General features: G+C 45.7%; 1 protein-coding gene across 1 annotated transcript in view; it reads left to right on the forward strand.

Moving 5' to 3' along the window:
* The window catches only part of PLBD1 (phospholipase B domain containing 1), a 39,835-nt gene extending 26,862 nt beyond the window's left edge, over positions 1-12,973 (forward strand). Inside the window, exons 8-12 of the mRNA XM_009322865.1 lie at positions 5,137-5,337; positions 5,448-5,588; positions 9,668-9,853; positions 11,007-11,113; positions 12,723-12,973. Of these exons, the coding sequence (XP_009321140.1) occupies positions 5,137-5,337; positions 5,448-5,588; positions 9,668-9,853; positions 11,007-11,113; positions 12,723-12,890 (803 nt within the window). The 3' untranslated portion in view covers positions 12,891-12,973. The remainder of the gene's footprint in view (positions 1-5,136; positions 5,338-5,447; positions 5,589-9,667; positions 9,854-11,006; positions 11,114-12,722) is intronic.
* Positions 12,974-13,686: the final 713 nt, after the last annotated feature.

The raw sequence follows: 13,686 nt of genomic DNA on the forward strand, positions 1-13,686 counted from the left end.
CTGAAAATCAGCTACTACTATGCTGAAATGGTCAGGGTCTGTTCACTAGTGTACAAAATCCCAGTGCGCTTCCCCGAGACTGAGGTCTACAGAGATGGCTCATGTAAAAGCTTGCTTATGCCGGGTAGACTGTGATACAGTGATGTGGTAAGGTGTACTTCTGCCAGGAAAATTGAGTTAGAACTGTTGCAAAACATAGTTCCTATGGCTACAGTGAAGTTTGAGACACCTGTGGTATGCAAAGTGTACTCACTGGCTGCCTAATTACAGGATACTATCACAAGCACTAGACAAGCATGATCCATTGACTACAGCAAATTGCATTAGCTGTGGGTGTAGTTCACAAACTCGCAGTTTTTCAGGGGATGAGTAAGCTCTAAAGCACTGGCCTGGTAATGATCTAAGGACATCAAGCAGGAAGGAAGGAACTGCCAAATTCTTCTGCTCCATGTTGTGATGAGACGAAGCCTTATATTTTCAGGGCATCTGATGAAGGAATCTGCAGGTCCTGGCCACAGTTCAACTTGAGGACTGTAACTTCTCCCTGCATGCAGGTTCCCACTCTTATTCTCTGTCCTGATAGACACTAAGAACCAGTAAGAAAGGCCAAGCTAGTAAGCTCTCCTGAATAGTAACATGATCCTAATATACATAGGATCCAATACATCGAAGTATTGACTTTTGGAGGAAACAAAGAGCATTAAAAGACAGATGTCCTTCCAGACCTTCAGTGACACCTGAGTAATTAAAAGATTTCTGTCATCCAGTAGATGAAGTAAAACTCTTCCGCTGTCTGAAGGCTGTGTCAAAAAAGCTTCAAGGAGTTGTTTGCCTTCTGAGAAAGAATGTGCCAACTCCCCAGTTTCTCCTGGGGTCACAAAGTAAAATTGTCCAGACTGTTTATTTACTGAGTTTCAAAAGACAGGCTACTACACTGCAAAAATTAATATTTGTTGTGACTCAAAGGATCTAAGACTATTCACTAACCATGATGCATGTCAGCGTGTGCATTACGATACAGCTAGAGGGACTCACGCTTCCTTGTTTCTGCTGTGATTGAGCAGGTAGGAGGACAGGCAGGAATTGCAGAGTCCATCCCGGCTTCCACAGCAGTTCCCCACATTCCTGCCAGCATGCTCAAATGTCCGCTGTTACAGCATGTCCTCTCTTTGCTGCTTTGTCCCTTTCAGAGCAACAGCGCTGCAGAGGCACAGTCAAGTGGAAGTGAACGGTAGTGGTAATCTCTGCTTTTGCAGAATGATTTAGGCACTCGCTGCTCGTTTCCACACTAATCCTAATCCTCACTTGAAGTCTGCTCATAGTCTTATCTTTTTCTTCTGTTGAAAGCATCTGTGCAGAGCTGCATGTAGAACAGCTCTGTGAACCCCTGGAAAGGAGGAATGTCTCTGAGCTGAATGCTTGGGCACCCCTAACTTCAGTGTCTTGTTCAAGCTCTGGACATAAGTACTTAATGTGGTTGGTGAATCTATGCACAGCAGAGGGAACTTAAATTGTACAGACACATTACAGTTGCTCACAAATGTTAACTGAAGCTATGCTCATTGGGGGGGTGGGGTGGTAAGAAATGCGATGACAGAGACTAGGTAGGTGCTGTGCTTTGCAGGACATATCTAGTAAAAGATCAGAGAGAAGGCCCCCCTCCCCCCCACTAGGCAGTCACTGCTCTACACTGCCCCAATGAGGCATTCAAAGAAATGAGCCCAATTAACTGATGAAATTTGCAGTTTTCCTTGGACAGCAGCTCCCAAGATTTCTGTTCATTTGGATGGACCTCTTCTTGAACAGTTAGTTTTGAACCCCATTTAAGAAAGGGAATCTACCATTTGGACCCAAGCACTCTGATTTGGGTAGTGGCCTGCTTTCTCTGGGCTGAGCCACAGCCTTGTTAAGTATGTTACTCTGATTTTAGCTGTTTAAGCAAAACAGTTGAGAGGAACTTTACTGCTACCTTTGCTCCTCTAGTCTGCTGTCGGGATCTTGCTTGGTTGAGACAGGCTATGGCATGGGAACAAGATGGCACAAGTTGTCTTGATGGATGGCTATACGTGTGCTGCTAAGGCAGGAGAGAAGTAACGTGTCCCTTGCTTTGAAGTAATCTGGTGTTAGTGCAGGATCAGAAAGTGCAGCATTATCCTTCCCTACAGCCTGAGCAAGAGCTAGGAGGAACAAGACATGGAAAGGGCGGTACCTCTTGTATTCGGGGGACCAGCTTGCTCATGCAGTATTGCCAGACCATTTCTTCCTTCCCTGCTCCCTCCATCATCTGTCTAAAAACCTGGAGGGAAGCAGAGGGAAAGCGTCTAATGCACTCTGGAGATGAGAGGCCAGAGCTATAGTGTGGGATGTGCTATTTCTTAGTGCCTAGGAGAGGTCTGCAAGTGGAAGGAAGGCAGCTGGTGGGAGTTCAGTCTTGGCATGAGAAGCAGCTCCTGATGGCATTAAGAAAGCTAATCCAGAGGAGACATGTCTTTTCCCATTGCCAAGTGTGTTTATAGCCCAGAGCATTGAGCATCTCAGCTGGGAGCTACTCTCATCCCTGTGAGGTGATGGCTAGACCTCATGTCTCTGACTTCCAGTCTGTAATACTGACCCTTTCTGTACTTGAGTGAGCACAATAACCTTTTAAAACACCAAAAAAGCTGATGCCATCTGGTTCAGAAAGCAGCAGCCTACCTCTTTAGGAACAATAGCTGCCAGGAACGTGTTACCCCCCACATACTCTTTGGTGTGCTGACTCTCTGGAGAACACTGTGGCTCAGATTTAAAAAAATATTTTGCTTTGCTTGGGTGATTAATATTGTCATGATGAATCAAACTCCAGACTCTGGAAACTTCATTCCAGTGGTGATTGGAAACTGAATCTAAATGGCTCAGACCCAGAAGATGCAATCAGAAGTGCTTTTACTTGTTTCTTTGTAGGAAGAGTTAGGTTCATTGGAGGGAGGGGAAAATGGGGGGGGGGGGGGATTGAGGGGGGGGGAATTGAGTTGCTGATCAAAATGGGAGATGGGTTTACAGAAAAAGTAGGTGAACCGTACAGTGAGGTAACAGTTGGCATAAAAGGCATTTTCAATTACAACAGATCCCCATACATACTTAAAAAGACAAGAACGACACAAGAGGACATCAAATATCTGCTGATATCTCTAGGCTTCACCCAGGTTTTATTTTTGTGGATGTCTTTGCCCTGGGTAAACCTGTTGTATGTGTTTTAACTCTCAGTTGTTCCAGGGGTGCCTATGCCTTAAGTCAAAATGGTATATATTGTCTCGGAATAATTAGGCTAGTAATGGTGCATCATGGAGGGCATGCTGTATTATAAAACATTGCAGGATAAAACTTGGTACATACTAAGGCCCAGAAGGAAATCCCCTTGTTTTTAGCTTAGCTGACCTTTGCAATTGATTTGAATTCGAGTTCAAACTTCACTTAATTCAGCATCATTCCTTGTGTTGACACTTGCTTTGAGTTGAGTTTTTCTGTTTTGCCTTAGCTGTTGATTGAAAAAGAAGAAAAAACTATTTGGTTTATTTTGAAGTAGGGCACTTGGCATTGGCACCCACGTGGGACTTGGTGTTCAATTCACATCACAATTGTTTAGCAATTTCATTTCTTGTCTCTGTTTGGGCAAGCACTCGACTTGTTACACAACAGTTTGTCACTGGAGTATCCCACGGCTTTGTATAAAATAGACTGGCAAAGCCAGGTTTAGAGTGTTTCACTTGTCCTTACTTACTTGAGAACTCTGCTGTTGATGTACATAATTTATTGACACACTTTTTCTGTTCTCCAGGAATAAAATACTAGGAACCACAAGGTGCCAGGGTGCTCTGCCTGTTCTATACTGACATATTTTTAGAGAACAGGTGACCACAGAGTGTATTTTCCTGGATCTGTTCTGATCTGAGAACTTGGGACTTTAAAGAAATCTTGCTGTAACAGAGCCCTTAAACACTACTTTTGCTTGAAGGAGGTCTGCCTTTTGATGAAAGCCCAGGCATAGGAGGCAGAGCTGAGTCGTCTTTCTGGCTGTCATAGGTTGCTGACCTTAGTTTGTTTGCAAAGTGCATTAATAAAGCTCGCTGTAGAAGATTTCATAGTGGAACTCGACTATTAAGCTGTTGAGCAGCATTTTAGCATTTTGTACTCTTTAAAGAGTGATACCATTAAAAACTCATTAGCAAGAGACCAGGTTCTGGATGACTTCCCCATCAGGAGCTCCAGTTAACAACCTTTCTTCCCCAACCTGGCAGCCCTGTATCTGCTGGGGAATCTCAAAGTCAAGTTATCTCTGCTTTGTAAGTAGTCACCATGCTATCCATGGCATTATAGCTGACCTTTGCAGTTCTGTATACCACCTCCTGGCGTGGGAACTGCAGTTGGGACCTAGTACTTCTGTTGGCGTGTAACTTGGAAGGTAATCCTGCCCAGAGATCCATCGCTGTGTTGAGTTTGCAGGGCTGATAGGCATAAAAAAACCAATGACAACATGTCAGAAAGAGGAGTAGGTAAAACTTTCTCTCATATGTAGGATGTGGTTTATGATTTAAGAGGTGCCCACTTCTTGGAGATGCTTTTAAGAATAGTTAGACTGAAAAAGATTAAACTAGAAGGAAGATTTTTTGCTTGGCTAGATCTAGTCCAGAAGGGATTAATTTAAAGGAATACCTGTTGTCCTGAAACTGGTTGATGAAGATCTCTTTGTGGAGTTTGTACTTTTGTTTTGGTTTTCTTTGTTGTATTTTTTTAAAGGAATTCCTTTGTTAGAAACAAACACTCACTAGGCATTTACAGTATGTAATCCTTAGCATAAGAATAAGACATAGCTTGACATATGAAGGAGAAACTTCTAAGCTTGGGATGCAAACATGAAGCAAACACTCCAGACAAAGAATTAGGTTGTGTGTTGAAAGCATGACAAATGAGAAACTGTGCTGACAGGTGGGTTTAAAGCACTTGCAGAAGTCGCCACCTCATCTTTAATATTTGTACAGTTTGATTTCAAACACACACATGTTGACTCATTCATATCCTCTTGGCTTGTCTCTCTGTTTTGTTCTATGAGTATATCAAAGGTTCACAAAGGTAACAAATTTTGTATTATTGCTGTTTAAGGCTTTTTGGTGTCCCTGGATGACTTTTACATACTAGGCAGCGGCTTGATAATGTTGCAGACTACGAACAGTGTATTCAACCAAACTCTCATTAAGCAAGTGGTGCCTGAATCCCTGTTAGCTTGGCAGAGGGTCCGCATTGCTAACATGATGGCAGATGGTGGCAAAACTTGGGCGGAAACCTTCTCGAAGTGCAACTCTGGTAAGTACACGTTCATATGAATCTTGGGAAAAAGAATGTGTTCCTTCTCTCCCTTGTACCCTTTTGCTTCTCCAGGCAGGATGTGTAACTGTCTTTGCTGTCATACCTAGGGACCTACAACAATCAGTACATGGTGCTGGACCTGAAGAAGGTCAAGCTGCAGAAGAGCCTTGATGATGGTGCATTGTACATTGTTGAGCAGATCCCAACCCTTGTGGAGTATTCTGATCAAACAAATATTCTCCGGAAAGGTAATAGCTCCTATAGTAGTTACTGGCTTAGGAAAGCCATCTCTTTGTGCCAGCTGATGGAGAATGGTGCTTTGTGCATGGGAAGGGTTTATTGAACACTAGTGCTGAGTTTCAAGTTAGAAAGCTTTGTGTGAGCATCCCTCTGTTGCCAGGTCTTTTATGTTATATTCATTTCTCCTGTATACTGTGGCAGAAATATAGTGAGCATCTGTGTTTCTTAGAAGCAGGGGAGGGGAAAAATAGACTTTACCTTCTTTCTTTCTTTTTCTTTCTTGCTTTTTTTTCTGGTATTATTTTGCCTTGTCTTAGAGACCCATGAGGAAAAAGGTGAGGTCTATTTGAAGCAGTGCTAAATAACTGTGATGCTGTGGGCTACTTGAAATGTTCAGTGAGTGGGTCACCCTACAAGGAGATGAGCTTTTAAATACGAGAGAAGTTCTTTGTTAGATTCAGCTCCTGAACTTTTCTGGAGCTCTGTTATCTGATAAATATTTGCTGTTTAAAAGATTCCTTAGTCCCCTAGCAAGACTAGCAACAACTTGATGGAAAACAAAGAAGCAAAAATCTAGGTGAAGCAAAACACCCACTGTCAGGTTTCATTCACAAGTGTTTTCTAGACACTTAATGTCAGCATCCAAAAGCCTGAGTGCATTCCACACATTTAAGTGTGTGTCTGGTGCTTTGTGCTCTCTCCTCTAATCACATGCTGAGGAGGTGAATTGATGATTTGCTCTTCATCATCAAAATGACTGGAAATGCCTTTATGTTAGCAGCTGGGGTTGTTTCCCTTTGGAATTTTTCCTTGTTTCTGGCTCCTTGGGAAGTTCTGGCTTATTTTAGGCATTGCCACAATGTCAATATGGTTTCATGAGATGTTTCTAACCAATAATTTGGAAAAATCCTGTGTCTCTCCCTTATGCTTCTCTGGTTCCTTTATCCATTGAAGGTATGAAAGTAGGCTGTTGCACCTTATCTTCCAGTGTTTGTGTGTAGTTCAGGCGGTGAAATGCTTCTCTGTGGTGCAGACAAACAAGCTAATAGAGACCCTGTAGCTCTGGCACTTGAAGCAATGCAACCACGTCACGGCAGGGCTGCACCTGTGCAGAGAGGCCGGGCTTAGAGGGTTCCCTGAGTTCCTTTTCAGCAGTGACTCGAGCTGCTGTGTGGGATTCTCTGTAGGACTGAGCCCAACCTCTGGGCTTGGGCACACAGTGTCCTCTTATTCTCCTAGGAGATCTTATGGCTGCTCTGTTCTTGAAGGTGGCAGCATGTATTAAAGTTACATACTATTTTACATTTACAGTATGGCTTTTCCCAGGTGTCTAAATACACCTAAATTGGATAACACAGCAGTCAGTCTCTGGGAGTTTAAACATTAGAAGGACAGCCCTCCGCACACAGGGTGGGCTAAGCACCGCAGAAGTGCTGCCTTAGAGACCTCAGCTGCTGTAAGCCAGCACTGCTCCTGTAAGCAGCAGATTTGGACTCCTCCGTGCCACGCAGGACACCAGACAAGTCCCATCAAGGCCCCTGCCCTGTTCCCTGGTGCTTGGAGCAGCCCAGGTGAAGGAAGTTTGCCTTTCTCAAGAGCAGTGCTGGCTTAAAGTGTTTGTAGAATAGCTGACCCTGGCACACTTCATAATAGCCTTGTAGCCGGTATCCAGAGCTTATGCACTTTTGACACTCTGGTCTGGTCAGAGTGAGTTTGTACCAGCATTGGCTTTTTAAGTCTCTTTCAAGCATAAACCTAGAAACAACAGAGAATGAGAATTGAGTTCTCAGGTGAACAAACGCAGGCATTGTTGTTCTAAGCCCTGTATCTGAGGAAAAAGGAAGCATTTTCTTACATGGGTTTGAAAATGGAAAGATTTTTTTTTTTAAGGCTTCTGTCAGCTTGTTTCGTAGGCCAGTGCAGGTGAGTTCTAAAAACCAGGAATCTCTTATGTTGCCCTTTACAGGCAAAGATGTCAAGGTGTTTTCTGTGTGTTGACAATGAAAACTCAGGAATCCTTTAGAGGAGGTGGGGGAGCGCAGTACCGTCTCCAGTATAGGGATAGGGCACAGGAGCAGGCTGCAGTTCATGTTTCCTGATGATGTGTGAATAATGCATCCATTTCAGCATCAAAAGCATCACGTTAGATCAGAACCTGGGATCTCAGTCTCTTCCACCATATCTTATCATTGTTCTACCTCTCAGTATTGCTGCCATCTCTTCCTCTAACGGGCAGAAGAGGAAGGCATTTTGTTTCAAAGACTTCTTGCCGCCTTCATGTTGTCCTCCTCGCCCCCCTTTCAACCTTACACCATCTCTGACTTGTTTTTGTCACTGTTCACCCTGCCAGGCCTAACAGGCAGGTCTCACTGGCTTATAGCAGCCATTGGGTAAAGCCTGCCTCAGGTTGGGTGCTGCACTGCCTGCCTGGGATTTGCAGTCTTGCAAAGCCTGAGACACAGAAGAGCTCTTTCTGGAGGAGAATTTCAAATAGCTTCCTCTGTTTTAGCAATTTAAACAAAAAGTTTTTCCAGGTGGGAGAAGGTCATCTGTATGCACTGGTTCATGTGAGACATAGCACCTTTTTGAATCACAACTAAACCCTACTGGTTTGGAAGCTGATGTATCCGTATCCTCCGGCCTGTGTCATCAGAGGCTGGCAAGTGTGCTCATTTCTGGAGGATGCCTGTATTACAACAAAACATGTACACAACCTGTTTCCTTCAGGTAGGCTCTAGGTCATGTAAGCAAATGCCAGCAAACAGGGTATTCCCGTCTCTGCTGCATGCTAGGCAGAACCTAAGCTGGTAAGGCCTCCGCTTGGGTAGCGTTCCAGTGCTTATGCTGTCTGTGTTTCTGTCCTTCAGGAAGTTTGGTTTGTACCCGTGTGTATCACTCGCAGTGAGTCCCAGTTGATTTCTTGAGCATTTTACAGCCAGACTCCTCACGTTCTGCTGGGCTGAAGTTAATACATGGAGTGCTGGATTTACCAGCATATACATAGTAAATCTCTAAGCCAAATCCTGGTGTGTGTGATTTGAGAAGCAGCATTCCCCACTGACAACAGGAATGCTAGTGCTTTGGAGAGAACCCGATAGTGTGCTGCTCTTGGAACTAGCTCATGTTATATACTCTCTGCCTAAACTCCTTAGTGCCTGCCTTGCAAAAAAAAAAAAAAAAAAAAAAAATTAAACGTTAAGGTACAGGTGTCTATTTTTATTTCTTCCAGGACTTGCTGTACCCAGATCATGACCTGGATGGTCTCCTGGCTCTTTACAAGCTTTTCTGCTTTCTAGACTAGTCTTGTTTCAGGCAGTTGTATGTTGCCTACCTAAAACTCTCTCTGGAGTTCTGGCTGGTAACCCTGCTCTTTTAGAGTTAACAAAACTGTAGGATTCACTCTTGCTCTTGAAAAAGTTAGGGCAGGGCTCTGCTTTGCTGATCAATCACTTCTTAACCCTCAAAGACATACTGGCAAACGTGCAGCTATTGCCCATCTCTTCTTATCACCGTGAGCAACCACAGCTTTCCAACCACCACTGCACAAAGCGTGTGTGTGTGTTCTTTGCTGACCTGCCTCCTGTTCACCCCTATTAGCTCTGTGGTCCGTGTGTGTCCATCTGTCCCTGACATCTCAGCACGGTCTATTACTCCGCCTTGGTGAGATGGGAAGTGGGGGGAAAAGGGAGTGACTTCAAGCCTCTTGCTGGGAAGTTTGGTGGATGTAAACAATCTTACACTCCTCTGAGCAGGGAAACCTCTGTAGGAGGGCTGTGACTGCTTTGCTTGTTCACCTCAGACTCCTGCAAGTCTGATCTCAGCTGTTTTGCAGGATGAGTCCTCAGGGTGGAAGTCTGGGGGTGGGTTGCCTGGGTACAGTCTACAGTGGTGTTATACTGGGAGTCAACCCTGGTCATGCCAGTGACTATTGCTTTATTTTCTTGTGTTCAAACCAGTTTTACATGTTATTCCTCGACATGCTGTTTAGGCAATGTACCATGGAAAATGCTTTATTTTTCTTTCTTGGTATAAACAAGAGCGTTCAGCTTTTCTAAGTGATTAACAGATTGGGTTTTGTCTCTGGCAGGTTACTGGCCTTCATATAATATCCCTTTCCATAAAAAGATTTACAATCTCAGTGGGTATGCGTCGTATGTTGAGAAGTATGGCATGGATTTCTCTTACGAGCTTGCTCCGAGAGCAAAAATATTCCGTCGAGACCAGGGCAAGGTGACCAACTTGGAAAGCATGAAGTACATCATGAGATACAACAGTAAGACGTGTTTATGTACTGTGGAGCTGATCTTAATAAAGCAGTGTTACTTTTATTTCTGGGATTATAATGGGAAACTGCAGCCTCACGTACAGATCAGAGTTGTATTACCCTAGGTGCAGAATACACACAAAGCAAAAAGATAACACAAGCTCACTGTCGAGGTAGGAAACCAGGCTAAAATTACTCTAATAGAAACAAGACTGGTTTCCTTCTAGAACAAGGGCCCTTGGGCTTGCAGTTTGACCTTTCCAGAGAGCTTCTGACACTCTAAGAGACTCTGGACTGCTGTTACCCAATTCATCTACAGCTTGTCAATCTTGAAAGCCTCAATCCTAAGCAAGAGTTAGGTCAGATCAGGCCGGAGTATTTAGTGTAAAAGTTAGGTCAGTTTGGCTTCTTTTTTCCCTGTTCAGGCAGAATGATCTTTGGTAGGTAATGCTCTGCTCTGTTTTTTCCCTGACAGGGTTCTCCTTAACTGGATTAAAAACAGCTTAATTAACTTCTCGCTAAGCCCATCTCTAAGTACAGATAGCTTTAGATGCTATGTTTTTATTTCCAATTATAGGGAGCACGCTGATTACCGGGCTTGGGGTTTGAGAGGCCTCTCCCAGGGTGGGGTATCGCTACTGTTTGGGCTGTGAGTAGCAGCATGCTCATAGTTTGAGGCTTGTCTGCCTTCCCCTCCTAGCTTGCAGCTACTGCAATGGGTGTTCAAAGGCTTTGCTCTTTGCCACTTACTTTAGTCCAGAACAGGAAAACAAAGGCTCTCACTGCTGCATTTTTCCTTCCCTTCTTCCCCCTTCCCTTTCTCTTCTGCTTTTCTCTTCTGACAAAGTTCCTGCAAGCTTTCATCATGTGGAGTTGCAGATGTTTGTGGTTAGAGGTTGGCAGTGGTGGCCCTGGGATGCAGAAATAGCTGTATGGACTTGGATTAGGAGCTTGTCTACTTCATGTCCTATCTCAAGCACTGACTTCCAGCTGGTACCTGGGGAGGAGTATGAGAGCAATGTGATAGACCTGTGTTTCTGCCAGTGCACTTATCCAGCTTTTAGTGGCTTGGGGACTTTGCATCGGTAGTAGAGGCTTTTTGTGAGGGCACTAATTTGTTTTCTTTTCTTCCTTCCTTCCCTCCCACCACATTTCTCCCCAGACTACCAGCGTGATCCTTATGCTGAACACAATCCTTGCAACACCATTTGCTGCCGGGAAGACCTGAATCCTTCTTTTCCAGTGCCTGCAGGCTGCTATGACTCCAAGGTAAATTACCTCAATGTCAGTATCTGCTGAATGTTTGCTGCAGCCTGTTTGTGCTCCTATCAGACCTGTAGCATGTTTCCCTGCAGGCATGGCCAGGCCTGTCTGTTCCCTCTTTTCATGCTTTCCCAGTGCTTGGGCAGATCCTGAGATGGTAATTCTGTGCAGAGCCCTATCTCCTGTCCCTGACACCAGTCCTGGCACAGTGGCAGAGGGCAGAGGATAAAGGGGGAGGTGTGCAAAAGAATGATGTCCATGGGAACTTGTGGTGCTTAGGGGTTAAACACCGAAGCCTTGCAGCAGGAGGAGCCTAAGAGAAGGCTGAAATGAGTCTTTATATCACTTGGGGAAGGTGACTGTTGCACAGCCTCAGCCTCCTGTTCATGGGGACTGTGTGGGTGCCTCCCCAGAGCCCACAGGAATGTGTTTTCAGCCTCATTTTAGCTGTACCTTTGCAAAAGCCTGGCTCTCTCGTGAGTCGCCCTACTCCAGGGTTCCACCTCTCTGTGAAACTACTTTGAGCAAAGTTTGGTAAAGATCATTTGGCTTTCTGGGAGGATGTGGGAAAATCCTTAGACCCACTGTCCTGGAGAAAGCAGCAGTTTTTCTAGGCAGCTTTTATGGTATTTTCACAGTGAGGGGCAATACCTGAGTAAGCAGCTGCCTAGCCGTGGTGTGCTGGGAGGTCGTACGGTGCTTTATCCTGTGGGGACCAGCCTGCTGCATTTCTGGATTGTGAGTTTGGCTGCTAGGATGGGCCTTGTGGAGGCTGTTTTGGCATTGCCAGGACTGCGTGTCCACTCAGCTTGCACAAGCCCAGGCCAGCTGCCTGCTGTAGTGGTCAGTAGGAGCTCCCAGAGCTGGTTATTACGAGATGAATCCAGAAAATTGCTGTGTAGAGGTGTCTAGTAAGGGAACAGGTCAGTGCATGCTGGTTGTGATGCCTTTGCCAGTAGAGTTAGGCAAGGGGAATGCGCAGAGCTGAGGGAGGGCAGAGGACCCAAGAGAGGCATTGAGAGAAATAGCCCAGAGCAGAAGCAAAACCTGGCAGTGAAGCTAATGCCAGTCTGTTGTAAACACTAAAGGCAGTGTTAGTGTCTCTGAGTTTGGGAAGATGGAGCAGGCTGGGAACCTCTTGGGAGATAATGAAGGAACAGGGCAGGGTCTGGGCAGCAGCATTAACTCTTGTGCTGCCTTTGTCCTTTCCTAAATTACCCTGACCGTGCCCGAGGGGACAGCCCAAGTGCTTAACATGCAGCAGAGCTTAGGTCAGACCCTCTAGGCTGCCTGCTGCAGCTCCAGCTCTTTTGGAGACACCCAAACCCCGGGAGGATTGTCCTGAGGGCAGATGTGCTGCCTGTCTCACCCTGGATAGCGCAAGGGCTAGAGGGCAGCGTGGGCTTGTGCTTTGCTACTGCCCTTTGGCGCTGGCTGTTCTGTGGCTGAAGATGCCTCTGTGCAGGGGAGGAATGCTGCCTGACCAGCACGCATTTCCCCTTGCTCTCTTTCTTTGTTGTTATCAAATCTCCTGAAGCTATTCCTGCTCTGTAGGATGGGTGCATCTCAAACACCATGCCACCATTTTGCCCTGAACTCCTGTCCTTTATTACAGGTGTCAGATTTCCGCCTGGCTTCAGCATTCACAGCCACTGCAATCAATGGCCCCCCAGTACAGGGTGGTCTCCCTGTCTTCACCTGGAGACGGTTTAACCACACGCGACACCAGGGCCTGCCAGACTCGTACAACTTTCATTTTGTCACCATGAGGCCGATCCTGTAAAACCAGCATTAATAGTCCCAAATGGGATTTTTTTTTTTAATGGAAACAATAAATTGACCTGGATGTCCACATCCCTGTGCCTTACCTGCTTTCCCCTGTCCTGCCTGCTAGGCACTTTGTACTGACATTGCCTGCCTCGGTGCAGCCCAATGCATGTTCTCCTCTTCTGAGCTAGTTGGGTGGCCCTTCTTCTGACTAGGATTGATGGCAAGCAGGCAAGGCACTGCATTTTGGTGATCTGAGCCATCATCACAGCTATTCCCAGAGCGGGAGTGAACTGCAATGTGATCAATGAGTGATCTGTCTCTAGTAGCAAGGTGGGACCTGCAGCCAGGGCTGGGCCAAGCCAGGTGGCTGCTTTGGGCCATGGTGGCCTTACATCTGCGCTGGCTTGATGTCTGCCTTTTGTCTGAGCCAGGGCTATGTGCTGCAAACTGCTTCTCATCCAAGAATGTCACTAGCAAAGAGTCAAGGCTGTGTTCTCCATGGCAGATCAGCAGACGACAGGCACACGGGGCATGGTGTCTGCAGGATTTCCTTTGTCTCACCAAAGCAGCACGCAAAGGTCAGGCTGCAACAGGTAGTGAAGAGATGTGCCTGGTGATTTCTGAAAGCAGCCTGATGCTTTTTGAAACACCACCTCACATGCTCCACCCTGCCCCAGGCTGCAGTGTAGCAGCAGGGAAAAACCCGATCTGCACGTGTCTGTGCAATAGATCTCTTACTGATCGGCCCGTGCAGTTGTTCAATGATCTCTTTGCCTGCTTCCTCAGCTATGGAGGTGGAACGTGACAGT

The sequence above is a fragment of the Pygoscelis adeliae genome, unplaced genomic scaffold (genome assembly GCF_000699105.1).
Source record: "Pygoscelis adeliae isolate BGI_AS28 unplaced genomic scaffold, ASM69910v1 Scaffold60, whole genome shotgun sequence".
Taxonomy (NCBI): Eukaryota; Metazoa; Chordata; class Aves; order Sphenisciformes; family Spheniscidae; genus Pygoscelis; species Pygoscelis adeliae.